Source organism: Drosophila sulfurigaster, chromosome 3 (assembly GCF_023558435.1).
Source record: "Drosophila sulfurigaster albostrigata strain 15112-1811.04 chromosome 3, ASM2355843v2, whole genome shotgun sequence".
Taxonomy (NCBI): domain Eukaryota; kingdom Metazoa; phylum Arthropoda; class Insecta; order Diptera; family Drosophilidae; genus Drosophila; species Drosophila sulfurigaster.
Genome location: NC_084883.1, coordinates 49,656,620 through 49,682,327, shown reverse-complemented (window position 1 = coordinate 49,682,327; position 25,708 = coordinate 49,656,620). Strand labels below are relative to the sequence as shown.

Genomic DNA, 25,708 nt, shown 5'->3' with positions numbered 1-25,708 from the left:
ATTATTTTAACCGGCTGTTGAACAAATTTTGTAGCTGTTAGCAGTACTTTTTGATTTTATGCAAAATTTGTTAATAATATCATTAAACTTATTATAATAAGTTACTCTATCATATTAAAATTCCCTTTGATACTAGCCAATGACAGTAAATACTTTAATATTGCAAAAATATGAATATTTAACAGAAAACAATTAGTGGTGCTTCTTAAAAGTTTTACAGCTTTCTGTTACGCGTAACATGCTCATTTACGAAGAAGAAGAGTCTGTAAAGTGCTTGTCCCCCGTGCAGTTCGTGGAATTTTAGAGCGCTGCGTGAAAAAAGGAAAAAACGTTGGAAAATCAATTGTATCATTTAGAAACGCCAACAAATTTATTGTAAAACTATTTAGCGATCACTAAAGTGTAAGTTGCATATGAAATTTTCAATATTTCATTCGAATAAATAGCAATAAAACGAAATTAAAAATCGGCTTGAGTGGCTGTATGCGTGTGTGTGTGAGTGAGTGAAAATTTTCAATTTTCGGGTCAGCACCACACCCCAATGTCGCATGTATACACATAGAAAATCTAATTAAATATTGCTACGGTGCACATACAACTAATTACAATAATAATTAGAAAATAGATCAATAAAAATACTTCTGCAATGTGTGTAATTAGTGCAAAAGTCTGTACCCAAAAAGGCTACATGTGAAAAAAGTATCTAGTAGCTCCATTTTTATTAGCACGTACATGCGAGTGTGTGTGTGAGCGTGTGTGTGTGCTATGTGTACGTCATCGGGTTGTGCGGCAACTTCAGTAGAGAGAAAGCGAGAGAGAGAGAGAGATGTACAGAGCAGGCTCAAATGTAACATGGAGAGATGTAATGCAGCAGAGTAGAACAACAACATTATTACATTGAGTTCAATTCGCGAAAAACAAGCGCATAAACAGGTTTCGTAAATGTCCTTGACTTTGTCAGCGACAACATAAACATGTAGTTGGGTTAATGAGAGCGCAAATTGCCGGTGCCCACTTTAAAAATAGTCCGTTTAATTGCAATGGCTTCTAATAAATCAAAAATGTATTCACTTTGAACGCACTTATTGCTCATAATTCCAAGTTGCGCGCATTACGTCATCCAGCTATTTCTGATAGACACTTCAATTAATGTATGTATATTTGTGTGTAGCCGCATTGTATGTTTCTTATGTGTGTATGTAAGGTGTGTGCTTGTTTTGTGTGTATTAGTATTAATAGGGGGAGAGAGAGCGTTGACGCTCTCTTGTCACATTCCAAACAAAATTTACTCCAGGCACGACTCTCTTGCTACCTTTTTCTCTCTCGTACTCTCGTTCATTGGCTGTATTTTTGTTGTTGTTTTTGTTTGTACGCGATAAACAGTTAAATTGCCTTCAATGCCTCTGTGTGTATTTATGTGTTGCGTGTACATGTGTGTTTGTGTGTGTGTGACTGGGGCGCTGTTTTGTATGGCTGCATTGAATACAAAAACCCAACCTGGGCCTAGGCTATGTTTTTCAATTTCCTGCGCTGTATTTATTTTTTGGGGTGATACTCGCGTGACTAAATTATATTTAGATACATATACATCTGTATGTGTGTGTTTGTTTCTATCTATGTATGTATGTGTAGTATTTGTGTTTCTTACCCCGACCCACCCTGTTATCTGAGATTTTCCATATGCGGTGATGTCATCGTGAAATGGAGTCAATTGAAGTCACCTCGCTTGATCTTCCAATTCATAAACTTCAGGCTAATTCATAATTCATTCTCGATCTTGAGTAGCATTTTTTCATAGCGTTTCTTATCAGAATCTCGGAATTGTATTTTGTGGTAAATTGAAATTGTGGTTTGGTTTGTGTTGTGTTTTGTCGCTAATTATATAGCTTTCAATGTTTATATACATATATTTAAGATTTTATCCTATCTAAATTCTACAAAGAGCGTGAGTTCTTTTCCCTAACTTTATTTTTCAGCCTCTTAGTGAATTAGTTAATTATCTATCTTCGCGTACTATTTATAATCTCTTTTTTTTAGTATCATCTTGTATATCTATATTATATGCATTTGGCATACTAAATTTCAATTTAGTTTTTGTATGTGTGTGTGAAAGTGCTGTTGGAAAAAAAGTAATACCAATAAATAAATGAATAATGATCAAAAATAATGCAAAATCAAAATGATGAAAAACTCTGGAAAAAACAAAGACGACAACAAACATTTCTCTTCTCTCATCTTCCGTTGCAGGAAACGGAAACGGTGTCTGGAATTTGAAAAAGAAAAATATGTAATGAGAGAGAAAGAGAGAAAATCATAAAATAAACAAAAACCAAAACATAACAGATTTATAAATAAAAATGGAACAAATGCAAGTCGAGGAACCCGAGAACCAATTGCTGCAGCTGCTCAAACAACTGGAGGCAGTACCGAAGGATCAATTGCCCCAAACATTGCTGACATATTTCAAACCCTGCAACAAGAGTTTGGAGAATTTCGCTATCTACTTTTTGGCTGCACTGCGTCAACAGACGGAGCAACATTTCCGAACCAGTGGAAGCAATGAATCCGAGACTCCCAAATGCCTGACGCCAGTGCGCAAGGCGACAAATCGTCCCACGCCGGCGGAGTTGGCATTGAACGAATCGCAGCTAAGCAATCTCAGCATTGGCAGCGCATCAACGCCAGTGCGTCAGTCCAACAATCCGCCACAGCAGCATCAAGGACGTCGCTCTGGCCAGCATAGTCAGCAGTTTAGCAGCACGCCACAAAGCAGCGAAAGATCTCAAGGAAATCGTAGTGGAGGAGGAGCTGGTGGTGGCAGTTTTTGTCTGGGTGACTTCATGTTGAATGCCACACCACATCAGCGTGCCAAGAAAAAGGTGACGCCACAAGCTACGGGAACAACAGCAGCAGCAACGTCTCAAGACAAATCACAGAAGCCACGACGTCGTGTGCTGCCCATGACCATCAGCAAGAATGTCTCCTCGTGCAGCTCGTTTGGCGACAGCTCCTTCAGCAATGAGAACAACTTGTTGCGCCTCTCGCAGAGCTGTGAACTGGACCGCAGCCAAGGCGCCGCCCTTGAGCAGGAGGCGCGAAAAACACTGTTGTTACACAAGCAGGAAATTAAAAGCGAGGCGCCTGTGGCAACCAGCCAACAGTTTGAACCCCCCGAAAGGGAACCAGAGATGCCACCCAGTGTTGCCATCGATTTGGATCAAGTGACCCAGCCACAACAGTTGCAGCTTTTGGCTGCCATCTATGGACAGTTGATGGACCTGAATCTAGTGCCAAATGTGCTGAGTGAGCTTGGTTATGCGATGCAGTTGCTCAACATACGCGGAACCAGCGATGAAGTAGCAAGTCCCGAAGAAATTTCGCCCCTTGCGTTACTATCGCGTTACAAGGAATGCATTTACTTTGCGGTGCAGCTGCTGGAGCAGCAACAGCAACTGTTGCTCCAATTGGATCGTAAATCGTTGACGGTGCTGTTGCAGCATGAGCGTGTATCGTTGCTGTCGCAGCAGCTGCAGCAGCAACTAGAGTCGAGTTGTCAGCGCAAACAGCAGCAAAGCAAGGCGATTCCTCAAGACTCACAGCAGCAACAGAATGTTTACTATCAGCACGATAAGGATTCGCGTGACAATTTCCCAACTCAAAATGAGTTTTGCGCTTTCAAACGGCAGCGAGATTTATTCTATGAGGCACTCAAACATTGGGAGACAACGCATCTCAATCGAATGTTCAGCTTCAGCTTGGAACTGGGCTCTAGTGTGCGTGAGATCTTCAAGCAATCGGAGCACGCTGTGAATATGTCGCATTTCGCCAAACTCTTCGTCAGCCAGCTGCTTATGTCTAGCGGCGAGACGCACGAATCACCAGCAGAATTAGGACTAAAGCTCGATCAGCAGCGTCTCAATCGTTTGGCACAACGTCTGGTCACCAGCAACTCAAGCGTTGAGGATCAATTTCCACGCACTCAAGCTTTCTTCCGAGATTTTATCAGCAACTGTGGATCTATAGCATTTCTCGTGCAACTTCAGCTGGCGCTTTACGTTCAACTTTTGCGGCATAATGATTCCAGTTTCGAGTTGTTGCCACTGCAGCCGGATGACGATGAGGCCGAGCAAGAGCAGGCAGCTCCCTATGTGGTGCGACCTCAGGCCATGGCTGAGCTGCTGATGCTGGCCAAGTTCCTTGGTTATGTTTATGCCTTGCCTTACAACCGTGCCACATCCAACTATGCCTGCCCCCAACAGTTGCAGCTACGTCGTCAGTTCCAGCCACCGTTTGAGATGCGTGTGCACCTAGAGCGTGCCATGCAGCAGGGAAAGTTGTTGATCACGCTACCTTGGTTGGTGCAGTATCTGATGATGCTGGATCTGGTCTCACTGCAGCTGCCGGCCAGTCTGGCCACACTGGAGCTACTCTATGCGCTGTACAGCGAGGCAAGAGCAAATCCTCAACAGCCGTTGCAGTCTTGTGCGCTGTTCATCACACGCAGCTGTCTCGGTTGGTTGCTGGAATCGCAGCCAACTCTAAGCAGCGGTTACTACAACCAGCGCACCTCGGGAAAGCGAAGTGAGGCCACTGCAGCGTTAGTCAAAGATTGCCTGCGTAGTCTGTGCTTTGCTCAGGATCAGGGCAAAGTCGCAGCTATGCTGGAGGAACTGTTGCCGGTGGCGTGTCCATTTCTGCACGACTTTCGGGTGGCCATCACCCCATCACAGCGTCAGGCGCAACGCAGTGGACGCTATAGGTATATAACTACGCGATTGGAGCAGTTGAGCAGCAGCAACAACAGCAGTGGAGTCAAAAGTCAGCCACAACTGCAGTCGGAGCAACAGGGCAACGAATCTTCCTCCCAGGAGCTGCAATCTCCTCAGCGCAAACTCAACGAAGCCTTTTTGCACTCACAGAACGCATCGATGCGTCGCCTGCTGGAATTCGTCACCGAGCGCAGCTTCAAGTGTGTAGTCAAGGATGCCCAGCAGCAGATACTGCAGCCCGCCAAGTCGGCAGCCGATGCGCTGGTCAATGGCATTAGTTCCACGCAGGAGGCGGAGGTACTACGTGAACTGCAGCGCATTTATCAGCAAGCCTGGACACAAGCCTGCCAGCAGTGGACGCAGCAGGTGCCTGGCATGCTGGACAAGCGCATAGAGCAATCGTTAAAAGCGTTGCTTCCGGAGAATACCAACGAAGTGTTGCGCTCGACGTATGCACACTTGATACGGCAACAGGCTCAGGCACAGTTGCAACAGTGGCTGCAGACGAGCGTGCGCCAGACGACGTTCTATCAGCTGGATCTACAGGAAGTGGCCAGCAAAGTGTGTCGCTCAAATAAGAACAGCTCACAATCAACAGCCACAACTGGAGCCACCTCCAATGAGATGAGTCTCAATACTGCCGCTGTGGAGTTGCGTTTGTCGCAGCTGCTGCAGGAACTGCAACAGTGGATTCACTGCCTCAGTCTGCGTCCGGAGCATTTGCGTCACATGTGCGAGCTGCCCGAGTTGATGCAGCGCACGCGGCAAGCAGCACAGCTGCCACAATTACCAACATACTTTTACGAGTTACTCGGTTCGATTGTTGTGCGTCTGCTGCAGTTGCTCATCTGCCGACAGCCTTTACTCTGCACTCCAACTCTGATCAGCGCTAGCTGTGATGTGTGGCTATCACCACAGCTGATCGCCACAGCAACTGTTCCGGGTGATGCTCCCGAGTGTCTCGAAGCGTTGCTCAGCGTACAATTTATGCAGGAGTTGAGTCTGCATTTGCCAGGCTTTCAGTTGCTGCAACAGCTTTTGCATGCCATGTTGGATGCAGGCGTGTTGCACATGGAGCAGCTAAATCAATTGTTTATGCCACTATTTAAGGAGAACTGGACACCACCGGTGTGGAATGCTTTGTCGCAGCTGCTGCAGCAAGTTTCACAGAATCGGGGCGAAGGCGACACAAGTCGCGTTGACGACGATGGCAAATCGCATTTGTTTATGGAAGTGCTTGCGGATTTGTCGCGAGATTTAGATAGTTTTTAAGCTCAACAAAAGTTCAATTATGTCATTCGTTCATTTTATCATACCACATACATAAATACAAAATGAATTTGCTGTGAATAAACCTCTATTTTTGCACTACAAGAATTCCAACTTCTATTTTATGCTGTTGCTTTTTTGAACCGTCGATAAGATAACGCGGCTTATCGATAATTGAAATTTGCTGGATTGCGTCACTGTCAACGAAACTGCTCGCAAACTTGACGAATCTGTCGTTGAGTTGTGTGTGAATTGAGCAACGGGAAACGGGACGAGGCAGACGACGACGACGTCGATGCGGTCATCGGACGAACTGTGAGACAAGCATCAAACAACACATGGCGAAATTATGAAAAATACCAGCAAATGCTGATTGGAATGCCAGTTAACCACGGTGCAGCGCCAAGTGCGTAATGTCAGTGTGTTAGTGAGAGCGTGTGACAAAGCAGCGGTCTGGGTTAGTCTGAATGTGATGTGTGGATGAGTGAGTGAGAAGTATGTTGTGTATGTGTCATTGTGCTGATTCTGATGAATGGCGAGCGAATGGAGGTTATGCAATCTCTGGTCTGCTTAAAGCTAATTGAAATTAATTATTGCTCACTCTCTCATCTCCCTCTTTTGTTTTTTTTATTTGCAGTTGAGCACGGGCAAACTTTGGGCAGTGGAATTTGGATGAGCACATCAAGTAAAAGCAGCAGCCAGTATTAAATTAAATTAAACAATAACGAACGAATCTAACGAAACTGAATTGAACCAAAACTAGACAACATGGAGAACTTCACACCGAAAGAGGTGAAAATCCTCGAGACCGTCGAGGACATACAGGAGCGTCGTGAGCAGGTGCTCTCCCGCTACAATGAGTTCAAAATCGAGACACGTCAGAAGCGTGAGAAACTGGAGGATTCGCGTCGCTTTCAATACTTCAAGCGCGATGCCGATGAGTTGGAGTCGTGGATTCACGAGAAACTACAGGCAGCCAGCGAGGAAAGCTATCGCGATCCCACCAATCTGCAAGCGAAGATCCAGAAGCACCAGGCCTTCGAGGCTGAGGTCTCGGCGCATAGCAATGCCATCGTATCGCTGGACAACACCGGCCAGGAGATGATCAACCAGCAGCACTTTGCCTCGGAGACGATTCAGCGTCGCCTCGATGAACTGCATCAGCTGTGGGAGCTGCTGTTGAGCCGTCTGGCCGAGAAGGGACTGAAACTGCAACAGGCTTTGGTCTTGGTGCAATTCTTGCGTCAATGCGAGGAGGTCATGTTCTGGATCAAGGACAAGGAGACTTTTGTCACTGCTGATGAGTTTGGTCAGGATCTGGAGCACGTTGAGGTGTTGCAGCGCAAGTTTGACGAGTTCCAAAAGGACATGGCCTCGCAGGAGTACCGTGTGACTGAAGTCAATCAGCTGGCCGACAAACTGATTCAAGACGGACATCCCGAGCGCGATACGATCACCAAGCGCAAGGAGGAGCTCAACGAGGCCTGGCAGCGTCTGAAGCAGCTGGCTATTGTGCGCCAAGAGAAACTCTTTGGTGCTCATGAGATTCAGCGTTTCAATCGTGATGCTGACGAAACTGTTGCCTGGATTGCCGAGAAGGATGTCGTGCTTTCCTCCGATGACTACGGTCGTGATCTGGCCAGCGTGCAGGCGCTGCAGCGCAAGCATGAAGGTGTCGAGCGTGATTTGGCCGCTCTGGAGGATAAGGTGTCCACTTTGGGTGCCGAGGCACAGCGTCTGTGCTCCATTCATGCCGATCACAGCGATCAGATTCGCGACAAACAGGCGGAGATTGCCAACTACTGGCAGAGTTTAACGGCCAAGGCACGCGAGCGCAAACAGAAGCTGGATGAATCGTACTATCTGCATCGTTTCCTTGCCGACTTCCGTGATCTGGTGTCGTGGATCAATGGCATGAAGGCCATCATTTCGGCCGATGAACTGGCCAAGGATGTGGCTGGTGCTGAGGCATTGCTGGAGCGTCATCAGGAGCACAAGGGTGAGATTGATGCACGTGAGGATAGCTTCAAGCTGACCACCGAATCCGGCCAGAAGCTGCTGGAGCGTGAACACTATGCTGCCGCCGAGATCCAGGAGAAGCTGGCTGCACTCGAGAACGACAAGAGCTCGTTGCTGTCGCTGTGGGAGGATCGTCGCATCCTCTACGAGCAGTGCATGGATCTGCAGCTGTTCTATCGCGATACCGAGCAGGCAGATACCTGGATGGCCAAGCAAGAGGCTTTCCTGGCCAACGAGGATCTTGGTGACTCGCTCGACTCTGTGGAGGCACTGATCAAGAAGCACGAGGACTTTGAGAAGAGTCTGGCTGCCCAGGAGGAGAAGATCAAGGCTCTGGACATCTTTGCCACCAAGCTGATCGATGGCCAGCACTATGCTGCCGATGATGTGGCCCAGCGTCGCCAGATGCTGCTCGCTCGCCGTGCTGCACTCCAAGAGAAGTCTGCAAAGCGTCGCCAGTTGCTGGAGGACTCAAATCGTTATCAGCAATTCGAACGCGATTGCGATGAGACCAAAGGTTGGATTAGCGAGAAGTTGAAGTTCGCCACCGATGACAGCTACTTGGATCCCACTAACCTCAACGGTAAAATGCAAAAGCATCAGAACTTTGAGCATGAGTTGAATGCCAACAAGTCCCGTATCGAGGATATCACCAATGTGGGCAGCGAACTGATCGAGAAGAAGCATTATGCTGCCGATCAGATCAATACACGCATGCAGGAGATCGTGGTTCTGTGGGAGACTCTCGTCCAGGCTTCCGACAAGAAGGGCACGAAGCTGAACGAGGCTTGTCAGCAGCAGCAATTCAATCGCACCATCGAAGACATTGAGCTGTGGCTCAGCGAGATCGAGGGTCAGTTGCTGTCCGAGGATCATGGCAAGGATCTGACATCGGTGCAGAATCTGCAGAAGAAGCATGCTTTGCTGGAGGCCGATGTGATGGCCCATCAAGATCGCATTGAGAGCATCAATGTGGCCGCGAACAAGTTTATCGAATCGGGCCACTTTGATGCCGATAACATCCGCAACAAGGAGGGCAATCTGTCGGCACGCTACGCCGCCCTGGCCGCGCCGATGGGCGAGCGTAAGCAGCATCTGTTGGACTCGCTGCAGGTGCAGCAACTGTTCCGCGACCTCGAGGACGAGGCCGCCTGGATACGCGAAAAGGAGCCCATTGCCGCCTCCACGAATCGCGGTCGCGATTTGATCGGTGTGCAGAATCTGATCAAGAAACACCAAGCGGTGCTCGCCGAGATCAACAACCACGAGGCGCGTCTGCTTAATGTGATTAGCTCTGGCGAGAATATGCTCAAGGATCAGCCATTTGCCAGCGATGACATTCGTCAACGTCTCGAAGCTTTGCAGGAGCAGTGGAACACCCTGAAGGACAAGTCGAACCAGCGCAAGCAGGATTTGGATGATTCGTTGCAGGCACATCAATACTTTGCCGATGCCAACGAAGCCGAGTCGTGGATGCGTGAGAAGGAACCAATTGCCACTGGTAGCGATTACGGCAAGGACGAAGACTCCTCGGAGGCACTGCTGAAGAAGCATGAAGCGCTTGTCTCTGATCTGGAAGCCTTTGGCAATACCATTCAGGCGCTGCAGGAGCAGGCCAAGAACTGTCGCCAGCAGGAGACACCTGTGGTCGATATCACCGGCAAGGAGTGTGTGGTCGCCTTGTACGATTACACCGAGAAGTCGCCGCGTGAGGTGTCCATGAAGAAGGGTGATGTGCTGACGCTGCTGAACTCCAACAACAAGGACTGGTGGAAGGTGGAGGTCAACGATCGCCAGGGCTTCGTGCCCGCCGCCTACATCAAGAAGATCGAGGCCGGTTTGAGTGCATCGCAGCAGAACCTCGTGGACAATCATTCGATTGCCAAGCGTCAGAATCAAATCAACTCGCAGTACGATAATCTGCTTGCTTTGGCGCGTGAGCGTCAGAACAAGCTGAACGAGACCGTCAAGGCTTATGTGCTGGTCCGTGAAGCCGCCGACTTGGCTCAATGGATTCGCGACAAGGAGAATCATGCCCAGATCGCCGATGTGGTCGGTGAGGATCTCGAGGAGGTCGAGGTGCTGCAGAAGAAGTTCGACGACTTCAACGACGATCTGAAGGCCAACGAGGTGCGTTTGGCTAACATGAATGAGATTGCCGTGCAGTTGACTTCGTTGGGTCAAACTGAGGCTGCTCTCAAGATTCAGACTCAGATGCAGGACTTGAACGAGAAGTGGAACAATCTGCAAACGTTGACCGCCGAGAAGGCCAGCCAATTGGGCTCTGCTCATGAAGTGCAGCGTTTCCATCGTGACATCGATGAGACCAAGGATTGGATTGCCGAGAAGGCAAATGCCTTGAATAACGATGACCTGGGCAAGGATCTGCGCAGTGTGCAAACTCTACAGCGCAAGCACGAGGGTGTGGAGCGTGATTTGGCCGCCTTGCGCGATAAGATTCGTCAGTTGGACGAGACTGCCAACCGCTTGATGCAATCGCATCCGGATACTGCCGAACAGACGTATGCCAAGCAGAAGGAGATCAACGAGATGTGGGATCAAATCATCACCAAGTCGACCGCCCGCAAGGAGAAGCTGCTCGACTCGTACGATCTGCAGCGCTTCCTCAGCGACTATCGCGATCTGTTGGCCTGGATCAACTCAATGATGAGTCTGGTCACCTCCGACGAGCTGGCTAATGATGTCACAGGTGCCGAGGCGCTCATCGAACGTCATCAGGTAAAATGATTTTCCCACAAGTTCCCTTTGAATCTGCCCTTTGCTTTTGAAGATGTAAGAGTTTTGGATAACTTTTGCGTCTTCAATACTTTCAACTTTTTTCTGGTTTTGATTCAAATTTAATTTAGACTTTCTTCCTTGCGTTCTTTTTGTTTTGTTTGCGGGGACTCCGCCCAAAAATTCAATTCCCGATTTCTCCACAATCATCATCATAAATATATCCCAACGTCTGCTGTGTCAACTCCAAAAAAAAAACAACCTAAACAACAATCGTCAACAACAATATCTCGATATCGGTTCACGGTTCATGAAATATCAATTATATAAATCCATGGTTTTGTTTCTCATCTCTAAACACAGGCACATCGTGCTGAAATTGAGTTCACGCTGGGCAGCAGCGCATCACCATCCAGCGACGAGGTAGTTCTACTCGTATATCATCCATATATCCATACCATATCAACCGACACTTATCATCTTATCCATCCATCGATTCGTGTGTTTTTGTTGTTTGTTCCTTAGTTCCTCAGTGTGTTTACTGCCCCACACAACACTGCAGTTCTATATTTATATTCTTTGGCACTTTCAGCTAATGCCCTTTGGCTATTCACAATAATGTTGCTCATTGTGAATAACCATACAGCTCGCCAGCTATTCAAATAACCCCTTTTGAAACTCTACTTGAGTTGGTCGTGTGTCGGGCTTAGTTTCGTAACACGCGACCATCTCTACAAATTTACCTTTACACATATTGTTGTTATCTAATAACGCTTAAAACTTGTTACTCTCTATCAACATGTTTTTTATTTACTTTTCGTCACATACTATAATATACATATCGACCACATCATTGCCCATTATAAACATTTTTATATTTCAGTCACGTCACAGCTTCATTTGTATGCAAATCCTCAAATCGAAAGTACTTTAAAATTTGTGTTATATTTTGGCAACTATAGTTATGAGGAGATAGTTTTTTTAAAAAAAAAAAAACTTAAAACATTCTGATGCATACAATTTAATATCCTACCCACAGATTAAAACATTTATTGCAAAATACTATCATCTTAGGACACTAAGATCTATGATCTATTCAGTAATAGATTGCAGAACAAACTTCTCTTGTTATCTGCCAACTTCAGACTCGAAGCTATATTTCTGTGTATAATGAAGAGTATTTTTGAAATAATTGTAGTAGATCAGACAATTGTCCACTAATTTTTCCAAACATTAGAAGTATCATATTCAACTGATTACAATTTAACTAATATCTCTTCTTTACATATTCATCTTAAGCTGTTTAGATAATCTTACCACCTTCTTGCAAATTGTTCCATAACATTTTTACTATCGCCATCTATTAAATCAAAACATATACGGACAATCTCTTTCATCTCCAACCTGTACAATACACTCAACTTTGTACAGTCGCCGTCATCTCGCCATATCCATTCCAGCAAATTCATCATCAACATCAACTCAATGTTCTGTTCGACGTTCTATTTCCTTGTGTTTCTCTGACTAAAAACTAAACCTTATTCGAAGCTGCAATGTATACAAAATACAACCAACCAAACACAGCTGCCTCATCATCTTGTTATATTCTTGTTGTTCTCTAACCCTCTGGCGTTAAACCTGTTCCTGACAAATCTTTTCCTTTAGCAAGTGCAGCCAACTAATCTTTACCTTTTATTATGCAGGAACATCGCACTGAGATCGATGCTCGTGCTGGCACCTTTGGCGCCTTCGAGCAGTTCGGCAACGAGCTGCTGCAGGCCAATCATTATGCCTCGCCTGAAATCAAGGAGAAGATCGAGGATCTGGCCAAGGCACGTGAGGATCTGGAGAAGGCCTGGACCGAGCGTCGTCTGCAGCTGGAGCAGAATCTTGATCTGCAGCTGTACATGCGCGACTGTGAGCTCGCCGAGACCTGGATGTCGGCTCGTGAGGCTTTCCTCAATGCCGATGACGATGCCAATGCCGGTGGCAATGTGGAGGCTTTGATCAAGAAACACGAGGACTTTGACAAGGCCATTAATGGACATGAGCAGAAGATTGCCGCATTGCAAACTGTGGCCGATCAGTTGATTGCCCAGAATCATTATGCCTCCAATTTGGTCGATGATAAGCGCAAGCAGGTGCTCGAGCGTTGGCGTCACCTCAAGGAGGGTTTGATCGAGAAGCGTTCGCGTCTGGGTGATGAGCAGACACTGCAGCAATTCTCACGCGATGCCGATGAGATTGAGAACTGGATCGCCGAGAAATTGCAGCTGGCCACCGAGGAGAGTTACAAGGATCCGGCCAACATTCAATCGAAGCATCAAAAACATCAGGCCTTTGAAGCTGAGTTGGCAGCAAATGCCGATCGCATTCAGAGCGTGCTGGCGATGGGCGGTAATTTGATTGATAAGAAGCAGTGCAGCGGCTCGGAGGATGCGGTGCAGAAGCGTCTCACGCAGATCGCTGATCAGTGGGAGTATCTGACGCATAAGACGACTGAGAAGTCGCTGAAATTGAAGGAGGCCAACAAGCAGAGGACTTATATTGCCGCTGTCAAGGATTTGGACTTCTGGTTGGGCGAGGTCGAGAGTTTGTTGACCACTGAGGATTCTGGTAAGGATTTGGCATCTGTCCAAAACCTCATGAAGAAGCATCAGTTGGTCGAAGCGGATATCGTGGCGCACGAAGACCGCATCAAGGACATGAACAACCAGGCCGATTCCTTGGTCGAGAGCGGTCAATTCGATACTGCTGGCATCCAGGAGAAGCGTCAAAGCATCAACGAGCGTTACGAGCGCATCTGCAATCTGGCTGCCCATCGTCAGGCCCGTCTCAACGAGGCCCTGACCCTCCATCAATTCTTCCGCGACATTGCCGACGAGGAGAGCTGGATCAAGGAGAAGAAACTGCTCGTCGGTTCCGATGATTACGGTCGCGATTTGACCGGTGTGCAGAACCTGAAGAAGAAGCACAAGCGTCTCGAAGCCGAGCTGGCTTCCCACGAGCCGGCCATTCAGGCCGTCCAGGAGGCTGGCGAGAAGCTCATGGATGTGTCGAATTTGGGTGTGCCCGAAATTGAGCAGCGTCTCAAGGCCCTCAATCAGGCCTGGGCTGAGCTCAAGAATTTGGCTGCCACACGCGGTCAGAAGCTGGACGAATCGCTGACCTATCAGCAGTTCTTGGCCCAGGTGGAGGAAGAGGAGGCCTGGATTACCGAGAAGCAGCAGTTGCTCTCCGTGGAGGATTATGGCGATTCGATGGCTGCCGTTCAGGGTCTGCTGAAGAAGCACGATGCCTTCGAGACGGACTTTGCCGCCCATAAGGATCGCTGCTCGCTGATCTGTGAACAGGGCAGCGATCTGGTCGAGGCCAAGAATCATCATGGCGATTCGATTGCTCAGCGTTGCCAACAGCTGCGCAACAAGCTGGAGAACTTGAACGCCTTGGCTGCCCGTCGCAAGGGTGCATTGCTCGATAACTCGGCGTATCTGCAGTTCATGTGGAAGGCCGATGTTGTGGAGAGCTGGATCGATGACAAGGAGAACTATGTGCGCTCCGACGAATACGGACGTGATTTGTCCACTGTGCAAACGCTCTTGACCAAGCAGGAGACATTCGATGCAGGTAAGGATTACGATATATTTTATCGTTTTGTGAAGATAGGAAGCTAATCGCTTTTGTGTTGCAGGTCTCAATGCCTTTGAACAGGAGGGCATTCACAACATAAGTGCTCTGAAGGATCAATTGATCAATGCGAATCACGCCCAATCGCCGGCGATCTTGAAACGTCACGGCGATGTCATCGCCCGTTGGCAGAAACTGCGCGACGCGTCGGATACGCGTAAGCAGCGTTTGCTGGCCATGCAGGAGCAATTCCGCCAAATCGAGGAACTCTACTTGACATTTGCCAAGAAAGCTTCGGCCTTCAATTCTTGGTTCGAAAATGCCGAAGAGGATCTCACAGATCCTGTTCGCTGCAATTCGATCGAAGAAATACGCGCGTTGCGTGACGCCCACGCACAATTCCAAGCGTCCCTTTCATCGGCCGAAGCTGACTTTAAGGCATTGGCAGCACTCGACCAGAAGATCAAGAGCTTTAATGTTGGACCGAACCCATACACATGGTTCACCATGGAAGCTCTTGAGGAGACCTGGCGTAATCTGCAAAAGATCATAGAGGAACGCGATGGCGAACTTGCCAAGGAGGCCAAGCGTCAGGAGGAGAACGATAAGCTTCGCAAGGAATTCGCCAAGCACGCCAATCTCTTCCATCAATGGCTCACCGAAACGAGGTCAGTACCCCCCTAAGCTTTTTCTCTCTTTCTATTGCTATCTTTCTATCTCTCTGTCAGTTGTTGGTGCGTCCAGTTCCTTCCAACAAATCTTTCCACACAAAAAATCAATCCATATTTAAAAAAAATAATAATTTAAAAACAACTCTTGTGGTCTCCCTCTTGCTCACTCTCCCGCCCCCCAAAGTCCCATGAAAAGCGTAACTGAAACGTTCAATTCTATATTCTTCTAGATATTATATGCTGGGTTATAATCGTCAAGGGTAATTAAGCGAAGTGGTTGCCCATTTTCCAATGCGATCCGATCTCTGATCGCTGGGTTGCAATCTTTTATCATTTTTCTTTCTCGTTATTGTTTTCTGTTTCTGTTCTTATTGTTGTTTGCCTTGGCAAGCTAAAAGTTTAACAGCTGCTGCGTCGCTCTTGCGCTCACTAACAGCAAAAAAAAAAGAAATTAATTATTTTAAAGGAGCCTCTTTTGGTGCCTTCATTGCTTTTGTAAATATATCTAGGTTAGATACGCAGCGATAACGATAACAGTTCTAGTTCTAGAGCGTATTTAAAACTAGCTGCATTTAGAGCACCGTTAGCAACGATTATCGATTAAGTATTATCGATCGGTCAGTCTCGAGTTTCTTTTTTGTGCAACACCAAAATTTACTTTCTACCAAAAAATATTTAAAATTTGAGCATGTAAAAAACGTAGTTTAATGAAAGTTTTACAAAAAACTGTAGTCAATGCGAAAATTTTTGCATTTATTTTTATATTCCAAAAAGCGTTTTTCTCAATTTATCAGTAGCTTCAACAACCATTTGGCGTTTTTTCTTTTTCTCTACTCTAAATTTAATTCAATTTTAGCTCGCTTTATAGTCAAAAAAAAAAAATACTAAACTTTGTATCGTCTTTATTAGTTGCTGAATAAAATTTCAAAATTCATTCCTAAACAACACTAAAAACAAACGACCCATTCCCATTGCTGCAGTTTAATCAGTTTCAGTGCAATGACACGAGTTGATCGCTGCGCTTAGTTGTCAGCCAGTGTCATTGCACATTGTTATTACACTCGTAACTCCTGTTGAAAAAATCAAAAGACACCTGTATATATGAACATAAGAGGAAAACAATTTAGTTGTCAACAAACTGCCGCCCTTAACCAAACAGACCTCTAACAAGATTTGCTTTTCTTATGCATTATATCCATTATAACTTTAAAAAGATTTTAATACCTAAAAGAAAACCTTGTGTCGTTCTCTATCGTGTCTTACTAATAAATCCTTATCTACTCCAAATCTACACACAAACTCACATCAAATTCTTCCGAAATATACAGAACATCAATGATGGAAGGCTCCGGATCATTGGAACAGCAATTGGAAGCACTGCGTGTCAAGGCCACCGAGGTGCGTGCTCGTCGCGTGGATCTGAAGAAGATCGAGGAACTTGGTGCACTGCTTGAGGAACATTTGATTTTGGACAACCGCTACACGGAACACTCGACTGTTGGACTCGCACAGCAATGGGATCAATTGGATCAACTCTCGATGCGTATGCAGCACAATTTGGAACAACAGATTCAGGCGCGTAATCATTCGGGTGTCTCGGAAGATTCACTGAAGGAGTTCTCGATGATGTTCAAGCATTTCGACAAGGACAAGAGCGGCAAACTCAACCACCAGGAATTCAAATCATGTCTGCGCGCTCTTGGCTACGATCTGCCCATGGTTGAGGAGGGACAACCCGATCCAGAATTTGAGGCTATACTCGATGTTGTTGACCCCAACCGCGATGGCTATGTTTCCCTGCAGGAGTACATTGCATTCATGATTTCCAAGGAAACCGAAAACGTGCAATCCTACGAAGAAATCGAGAATGCCTTCCGCGCCATCACTGCCGCTGACCGCCCCTACGTTACCAAGGAGGAGCTCTACTGCGTAAGTTGACAGCAACATTATTCAAATTGGGAATCAGATATTCAATGTACAATTTCTTTTGCCTTACAGAACCTCACCAAGGACATGGCGGACTATTGTGTGCAGCGTATGAAACCATTCTCGGAACCGCGCTCTGGCCAGCCCATTAAAGATGCTTTAGATTACATAGATTTCACGCGAACGCTATTCCAGAATTAGATCGCGATGTTTATTTAATGGCGCCTGAGAAAATGTCTTACAATCTATTTCTAAAAATATAGAAAAAAAAAGAAAAGTAATAATATATATTTACACGATTATTTTCGATAAATTCTAGTATCTAAGTCCAACAGTTTTATGCTTATTTAAGAATTAATGCCACAATGAATCCAAAACAAAACAAACAATAACTGCACTTTCAATACAAAATACTATTTATCAGCAATTAATTTCCCGGTTTGTTTCTTTGCATTTATTTCTTGATCCCCCAGAAAAGTATCTTAAATTCTGATACCGAGACAATGTTAATCGAAATAAATACTCTATACAAAAAACATATAAAAACTATGCATATTAATCAGAGCAATACGCAAAAGATATTTAAACGACAGCTTGGCTTGCAAGCAAATAATATACAAAACATTTTCTATGCCTCTTCTAATTGTTCAATGTTTGTAATTGAAAGATGATCAAATTTAAGATACAAAATAAACCCAGTAATAAACAGAATATTTTCAGTTTATCTCCAGTTTATACGAAATGCAAGTAGTAAAATATGCAAAAAAAAATAAACAAATTTTATAAAAGAAAAATATATACAAACATTTGCCTCTGTATGTGTTTACACTTCAACATATTGCAAATCAAATATATACTGCTGCATGTCTTCAAAATGTTATAAACAAATGCGTTTTATTATTGATTAACATCGCAATCAATCGATTTTATTTAACTAGGAAAATGACGCAACAGAAATACATTTAAATTAGATCAAAAACTTATTGATGCTTTCCGCATAGGCGGCATTCTTCAGCTTCTGGCTGAGCGCCTCCTTGGGCAGCCATTCGTATTGAAGAGCAGGCGTATCCTTTGTCCCTGCTTGTACATTGCCAGCTCGCAGAGAAGCCCGGAAGAAGAAGACCTTGGCACCAACGCTGTTGGCACGCTGATTGCTTGGATACTTGTACTTGTGGAAGCCAACTGGAGCATTGCCATAGAACAGCACCTTCAGGTCATTGCCGCATTGTTCACGCACAACACGCTCCGCTGTCTGGCGCATGGTTTCACCTTCCTGACGCTGACCTTGCGGCAGAAGTAAATGCTGCTGTTGTCCCAACTTTTGCTGCACCAGCAGATACAGTGTGTCTTCCAGGCAGCGATCTGTGGAGCTGGTTTTGTTAGCCGCATCGTCAGGTGTGGTACGTGGGGCTGCCTCGAATTTCTTTAGTTCCTCGATGTAAGCATCTTTCAAATCCTGAGCAGTTTGCTTGGCCACACCTTCGTCCAGATCCACCTGCACTTTACCTTGCTTAATCTGCTCTAGCTGCACCAGATCTCGCTCGTGCTTCAACTCGTGATCCGATTTCAAGCTGTTCTCATACTCGACATTCAATAACATATCCTGAAACCGTCGCTCCAGGGGATTCAGTGTTTTGGACACCACCGGCAATCGTTCGACAAGCACGCCAGCATACAGATCCCATTTCTCTTTTGCGGCACCTGTCGCAGCAGTGGACTGAGTGCGTGCCAGTTGCTTGGCACTGATTTGTGTGAGACGGCGGAACATTTTTAAGTCTTGAATCTGATTTTATAAAGTAGCAACGAGGAGTAGCCTCTACTTCGGATTACATGAGCAGCAATCGAACAGCTGTTCCCCATCGATATGATTAATTATCGGACGAAAAAAATATCGCATTTCGGAATATTTAGTCGATGTTAATGAACATCGATACTGCAATTCAATAAAGCCATCGGTGTTTTGCCATCTCCAGCTCTTCGGGAACGAGATTTGCGCTCGTTTTGTTTGTTTTCATTTTTGCGACAAATACGTTTAAGCGAAGCTGGCAAAATGTCCGGCCTGGAGTCGTATATCAATCACACAGTGTCCATTATCACGGCGGATGGACGCAATTTCATAGGCACACTCAAGGGCTTCGATCAGACCATCAACATCATCATCGACGAGTGCCATGAACGCGTCTTCTCCACAACAGCGGGCATCGAACAGATTGTGCTTGGACTGCACATTATACGCGGCGACAACATTGCTGTAATTGGACTGATAGATGATAGCATCGATTCCCGTTTGGATTTGGCCAACATACGAGGCGAACCCCTTGGACCTGTCGTACATTAAGCAACCGAATAAAACTCAAGAAATGTTAAAATACTCTTTTGTGCTTTATTATACGACTTAAACTCTTGTTTCTTATTCAGATTCTACGTTAAACTTAATCTCGCGACAGTCGAGCGTTTCTAGATCCACCAGGGCCACACTCTGTGTCTTGCTGAAGCTGGGCACGCAAACCAGACGCGTTCGCTTGTCGCCGGTACCAACATGCAGCTCCGTCTCGAACTTCTCACAATTACCAGCAAAATACACATGTGGACATTGCCGCATAATGAAGGGATCGCTTTCAATGTACGGATAGCAGGCCAGAGTATCTGGCGCCGTGGGAGCAATGTGGCCCCAAGTGAGCGTGCAGCGCAACGCCTCCAACGACGACTCCAGTCCAGTGCTACGCAACAGATCTGCCACATTCTGACCGCCAGTGCCAACAATCAATGCGCTGTTCAGCCGACAACTGTAGGGATTAGACACAGCCTGGAAGGAAGACAGTCGCCCGGCTTGTGGAAACATGCATTTGTGGAATGGCTGCTGTGGCAACATGAAATTGGCCGGATCATAGGCGCCCGGCATTAGATCAACGTGCAGGGCTTGCGCCCAAGCAGCAAACCAGCTGTCCAACTGGCTGACCGCTTGCACAGTATCATTGGCATTCGCCTGGCTGCGTGCCACTTGCAATGTGGGCACATTGGCTACCGCTGTGCTGCGCACTGAGTTGCCAGCAACAATCAAACGTACCATTGACGTAGCATCCTTTGAATTGCCCAAACTGCCGCTGAGCCAATATTGAAACATGTTCAGAGCATCCACATAGTTGTGTGCCTGCAGTTGATCGAGGCCAGACACTAGCACCAGCTTGGCAGGCGATTTCAATGTCAGCGACTTTTGTGGTCCGCTCTCGAAAAAGAGTATGTCCTCCACATTGAAAAAGCCCTCGGAGTCGGTGCCGCCCTTAACAGCACATACAATGCCAGTAGCCAGACTGCGGCCAGCGATGTGATCACCTTGCAATCGCACACGCTGCAGCTCATCCTCTAGTATGACTTTGTCACCCGGTTCAGAGTAATTCTGTCGCTGAGGCTGCGGCGCCAGTTGGTTCTCTTCGGAGATGTCTCGTAAAATGCTGGGCTTGTGTTGTTGATGCTTGTAAATAGTGCCAATGATGATGCAGTGAACATCCTGTTCTCCGCGCAGCTCGCACAGCTTCATTATGGGCATCTCCTTACCCCATTTCGATTGTGCCAGTGGTTTCAGCAAACGCGTCATTTCAGCCAAACGATGTGCGTAAAGATGAAAGAATTGCTTCTGATAGTCACTCGACTGCAGCAGAAAGGCACTGCTAAGATTTTCGTAAGGACACTCGAGGCGTTTGGCCATGTTGCAACTGTATTACTTCTTACTTTTTATTAACTTTAAACTATTTCGATACAGTTTGTGCCGTCTGCTCTTTTTACGCGCCAATCAACAAACACAACAATGCACATGTGCCAGGGCTAGCGGAAAACATAAGCGTTATCGATTGAAGTGGTTTATCCTATCGACTTTCGATAGTCACCAGCTGATATAGAGAGAGATTAACTCGTTTACAATTTGCAGCGTAGAAAAAGTTGTTGGCTCTTGTTTGTGGTGGTTTTTGCAGGGCAATAAAAGGCTTTTTGAAAATGCATTTTAACGTTGAAATTGGTGTATAAAAATGCCACAAATCATGGACAATTGCAAATGGCATAAACAAATGCAGCGAGCGTGCAGTGCCAAGTGCTGAAGAATTGTGTGTAAATGTGTGTGAAAGCTCGTTTCTGTATTGATTTTTTTCTTGTCTTTTGCTCGCTGCCTCTGCCCTCGACGCACTTTGTTTATTGTTATTGTTTCTGTGCATTGTAGAGAACAACGACGACGATCGATCCGAAAAAAAACTGCGTCGCAAACATGCAGACGACGACACACTGGTGATCCATTCCAAAACATTGATCATTGCGCCCCCATCCTTGCATCTCTAGTGTTCACTGTAACTGCAGCTCCATTGTTACACAGCAGAAGCAGCAGGAGGAGGAGTGGGAAGAGAACGAAATGGGTGGCTCGGTGAGTCAAGTGTTTCGTTCGGGCTCGGCACTGCTCTCCCATCGTGATGGCCACAAGGTATCCAAAGCGACGGAGGAGAAAATCCAAACACTATTCGAAATTTTGCGTGCCAATCCAAAAATCTCATTGCAAACCCTTGAGAGTCTGCTGATTCAGATACCCAAGAACGAGAATATCTTGGTCATACACGACGACTGTGGCTACAATATACTGCAGCGCAGTGTTGGCCTCAATCACATCGATCTCACCAAATGGCTGCTCCATCGCCATCGACCCGACGTCAATCGGGCGCCCTGCTCTCTGCCCCTGCACATTGCCACACTGCGTGGCTACGAGGAGTGTGTGGAGCTGCTCCTGCGTCATGGTGCTCGCATCGATGCCGACACACGCATGTGTTTTCCCGGCGCCCATTCGCACAACTGCGAGGAGAGCGGGAAGTGGCACAGCAACGTGGACGATGTCAGCGAACGCCTCAACACGAAGCTCCAAAACGCGCTCTGCTATGCCATCGATGGTATGAAGACTTTGTTCCAAATATAAATTTTTAATCTCAAAGTTATTGAAAATCAATTTTTAGTTTTTCATTTGAACAATGTAATCTCTTTTAAAATTTTTTCACGTTTTATTTGATAATATGTATAATGTATAATTCTTATTGATTATTTTTTAATTGAAAAGTAATTCATATCTTTTTTATTTTGAAATAATTTTGTATAATTTTCTTATTTGCATAACTCCAATTTGGTCTCGCTTCTTCTATTGTATATGTATACTAATCTGTTAACTATTTCCCCTTTTTATGTAGGTGATCAGTATAATGTGCTCAGCATGATGACTCAAAAGATGGAAGAACCTTGGATCCCATTTCGTGCTAAGAAGCCGCTGCTGCACTTGGCATGCGAGCGAGGCGCCTGGAACTGTGTGCAGCAGCTGGTCGTGACACGATCCGAGGAGATTAATCTCATTATGGACGAATATTATCCCATACATCATGCTGTGCTGCATGACGGACGCTTCTTAGAGCTACTCATACAGCATGGTGCCATCACCACAGTACGCACCTGCACCCAGCAGATGACGCTGTTGCATGTTGGTAAGAAAAAAGTTAATATACTTTATTGTATTGTATGCATATTAATGCTGTTGATTTTCTAGTCATTTTTGCTGCACGCAAATCCGCGGAGGATACGCAAGCCACATTGCGCATACTACTGGATCGAGGTTGCAAGGAGCTGATTAATGCACCAGATACGCTGGGCAATACACCGTTGCATGCGCTGATTGTGCGCTATGCCCTGGAGGAGGCACGCTATGGCTACGACAAGTGGAGCAAATGGGATGTGCTGCATCTGGTGCGTTTTCTGCTGCAGAATGGCGCCAAGCCATCCATCAATCAGGCTGGAAACAGTGCCATGGCATGCGTGTTTCGCCACCTGCGTGACTGGGAGGTCTGCTATGAGCTGCTTAATATGCTCATTCGGGAAGATGGTGGGTATCTAATGTTATTGTCTTTCGTATGTGTGGCAAATCTTAATTTCTTTCAATTGAATTGAACTTAATTTTAATTGAATATGTTTAATATGAATATTCCATGCCTTGATACAAAAAATACTATATTTTTTTTAGCTCTATCAAATAACTAAAAAATGACTTATGTTTAATTTTAAAACGATTCTTTATTTGGAACAATACGAAAGTTATTTAAAGCCTACATTACTTAAATCTAAATAATAACACATTTGTTTAAAGCATAAAGTTAAAGTTCAAGCACTGAATTCTGAAATATTCTTTTAGGAATATTTCTGTTAAAGATAGACTCAATGGATATCAAAATATTTAGTTCGACTATTTATAATTTGCTGTTTTTCTAGGTGATCCCAACATTGTGGGCCGTGATGGCTCCGTGCCCATAATGGTGTTGCTGGTGCCGCTAATTAACAAGGATCATCTGCATCATTTCACGCACTCAATGAAGGTGAGTAATTGACTTTTTGTCGCACACTCTCTAATGCATACATTTCTCTACAGGTTTGCTATTTGAACTGCATACGCATCCTGCTGCAGCATGGCGCAAATCCAAATTGTTCGTATCGAGCGAACTTGAAGCCATTGCATGTGCTGGTCTTTACGGTCAGCGAGAACTTTACGCTTAACTGTGATGCACAGAAACGCACAAATTTCGACTTTATTAAGAACATTCTGCTGCTGCTGCTTCAGCATGGCCTCGACTGCAACAAGACATATCAACACATTCTGCAAGCCGTCATGGATATGGTGCAGAATGTGCGCACTTGCCACGATATGGAATGCATCTATGAGTTAACTCTGACGCTTATCCAATACGGCGCCGATCCCAATATTGTGCTCAGCAGTAAGACCACGCCTGGCATTGCGATCTTCTCAAGTGAAATTGCCAGCTACGGTGAAGCACTGGGCAGCGGAGGAGGAGGAGCCGGTGCTGCAGCTGGAGGTGGCGGTGGTGGTGGTGCAGGAGGAGGTGGAGGTGGTGGAGCTGGAGCCGCTGCTGCCATGGGCGATAATACGTTTCGCAACTCGTTTCGCACAAACTCACGCTATCTGCTTTTCTACTACATTATACTGATCACGAAAAAGGAATTTATACTCAACGATCCGCAATTAACTTTCACACGCATTATCCATCTCTTCTATCTGACCATGGAGCATGAGCCGCTCTACAATTGCCTCAAGTCGCTGCACAATTTCTATGTCGCCCAAGTGCCGAGCAAGAAAACGGAACAATTGATAGCCCTGATCTCGACACTCTATCGCAGGCCACGCAGTCTCAAGCAATTGGCTCGCATGGCGATCTATGAGTCGATGAACCGGAAGTTGGCCCAGAATGTGAATCGATTGAATTTGCCAGGTCCACTCAAGGATTATGTGCTGCAATTTGAGAGATAACAAGTGTGTGCGTATAAATAACTAGATAAAGCATAAAAGCGTGTCAATGTCAATGTTAACTTTTTAACGACCAATGACTAGAAACAACTACCACTACAACTACAACTAGAATCAATCATAAATGCAATTGTTGTTAAGCTATATAATATTTGGCATGCCACCCAACACAAACCACGCACACACACACAACTAGCACACTTATACATAATTATACCCTAGCAGAGGGTATTATAATGTCGACTAGCAAATTTGGAACCACTTAGAGTTGGAATATTTGCAAACGCTCTTCTTATTGTAAAATCAAATTGGAACATTAGAATTTCATATTGTATTATATTTATGTGTGTCGGAAGACGTTCTTATCGCCATATTCAAATTTAAATGTTATATTGCAAATGTGAACCTCCTGTTTCTTAGAGTCTGTCTGTTTATAGTCAAGTTACTAGCACACTTTTAAAACTATATTTATACAAAAATTTGTCCTTTTGCTGTGCAAAGTTTGAATCTATCAAAATTGGACTAAAATATCATAAAGCTGACATGGCAGCAATCAGAAAAGAGTTATGATTTACCATATAAAACTTTGTTTCTTAAAAATTATGTTAAGTTGATATGACTCTGCAAGGGTATTTGTGTTTCGGCAAAGCCGAAGATTGTTTTTCTTTCTTGTTGTATATGAATTTACAGTATATATGTAGTATAGTATATATACCAATACACATGCATTAAATATGTAATTTAAAAAGGATATGATATGAAAACGCTTAAACGTACCTAAAAAGCATCGTCAAAAATCAAACATGTGCAATTTCTTTGATACGAATCTATTGTTAACAACAACTAAAAACAAAACGCTCATTACTAAAATTGTGTATTGTGTATCTCTATCAAATTGTATAACTTTTACATGTTGTGCTTTCAAAATGCGCATCTGCCCCGCCCCCATAGAGAATCACATCCACACCAACACCCCCTCACACAAGGCCCACCATCGCTCTTAAGCTAATCTTATGCCCAACAACACACAACACACGCAAATTCCCAAACACAGAAACACACACACACGTACACGTTTATCGACATCTGCATAAACTTAAGGCTGTTTTTTGATGAACAATTCGGGGTTCTCTTTTTTTTAGAATATTGTATATTTGAAGGCAATTTAACAAGTGTTATACATATACTATATATACATATAATTATTATTGTAATTATTGTTGCTTAAAAAACAAAACAAAAAAAAAAGAGTTGTTAATCTGATCTGTAATGTCATTTTCAATCGAATTGTTACCGAACGTTAACTGCTATCGTTATCGGTAAATAAAAATAAATACAAATACATACATACACACAACGGCAAA

The 25,708-nt window shown here is 45.1% G+C and overlaps 6 protein-coding genes across 10 annotated transcripts; 4 read left to right on the top strand and 2 right to left on the bottom strand.

Annotated features, from left to right (window-relative positions):
- The first annotated feature begins 263 nt into the window (after positions 1–263).
- On the top strand, positions 264–6,146 carry LOC133844467 (protein disks lost). The gene is made up of 2 exons (XM_062278473.1): positions 264–402; positions 2,248–6,146. Exon 2 carries the CDS (start codon positions 2,358–2,360, stop codon positions 6,039–6,041), a length of 3,684 nt encoding a protein of 1,227 aa, XP_062134457.1. The 5' UTR covers positions 264–402; positions 2,248–2,357; the 3' UTR covers positions 6,042–6,146.
- On the top strand, positions 264–17,351 carry LOC133844466 (spectrin alpha chain). Of its 4 annotated transcripts, XM_062278469.1 has the most exons (8): positions 264–402; positions 6,676–10,796; positions 11,157–11,216; positions 12,497–14,420; positions 14,485–15,088; positions 15,322–15,351; positions 16,420–17,020; positions 17,090–17,351. In XM_062278469.1, exons 2-8 carry the CDS (start codon positions 6,807–6,809, stop codon positions 17,216–17,218), a joined length of 7,338 nt encoding a protein of 2,445 aa, XP_062134453.1. In that variant the 5' UTR covers positions 264–402; positions 6,676–6,806; the 3' UTR covers positions 17,219–17,351. The 4 variants fall into 4 exon arrangements, with proteins under 4 accessions (XP_062134453.1, XP_062134455.1, XP_062134454.1 ...); XM_062278471.1 differs by lacking the exon at positions 11,157–11,216; XM_062278470.1 differs by lacking the exon at positions 15,322–15,351.
- A 559-nt stretch (positions 17,352–17,910) lies between these two features.
- Positions 17,911–18,875, bottom strand: LOC133844476 (large ribosomal subunit protein mL46). Its single transcript, XM_062278485.1, has one exon. It carries the CDS (start codon positions 18,783–18,785, stop codon positions 17,985–17,987), a length of 801 nt encoding a protein of 266 aa, XP_062134469.1. The 5' UTR covers positions 18,786–18,875; the 3' UTR covers positions 17,911–17,984.
- A 92-nt stretch (positions 18,876–18,967) lies between these two features.
- Positions 18,968–19,388, top strand: LOC133844480 (U6 snRNA-associated Sm-like protein LSm8). Its single transcript, XM_062278496.1, has one exon. The coding sequence runs from the start codon at positions 19,068–19,070 to the stop codon at positions 19,353–19,355; it is 288 nt and encodes a 95-aa protein (XP_062134480.1). The 5' UTR covers positions 18,968–19,067; the 3' UTR covers positions 19,356–19,388.
- LOC133844473 (DNA polymerase delta subunit 2) lies at positions 19,379–20,834 on the bottom strand. The gene has a single exon (XM_062278482.1). The coding sequence runs from the start codon at positions 20,721–20,723 to the stop codon at positions 19,428–19,430; it is 1,296 nt and encodes a 431-aa protein (XP_062134466.1). The 5' UTR covers positions 20,724–20,834; the 3' UTR covers positions 19,379–19,427.
- A 91-nt stretch (positions 20,835–20,925) lies between these two features.
- LOC133844471 (ankyrin-3) lies at positions 20,926–25,620 on the top strand. 2 transcript variants are annotated; one of them, XM_062278478.1, is made up of 6 exons: positions 20,926–21,114; positions 21,228–21,939; positions 22,231–22,518; positions 22,581–22,913; positions 23,297–23,400; positions 23,454–25,620. In XM_062278478.1, the coding sequence occupies exons 2-6, from the start codon at positions 21,414–21,416 to the stop codon at positions 24,345–24,347; spliced, it is 2,145 nt and encodes a 714-aa protein (XP_062134462.1). In that variant the 5' UTR covers positions 20,926–21,114; positions 21,228–21,413; the 3' UTR covers positions 24,348–25,620. The 2 variants fall into 2 exon arrangements, with proteins under 2 accessions (XP_062134462.1, XP_062134461.1); XM_062278477.1 differs by having other exon boundaries at positions 20,926–21,124.
- The last annotated feature ends 88 nt before the right edge of the window (positions 25,621–25,708 follow it).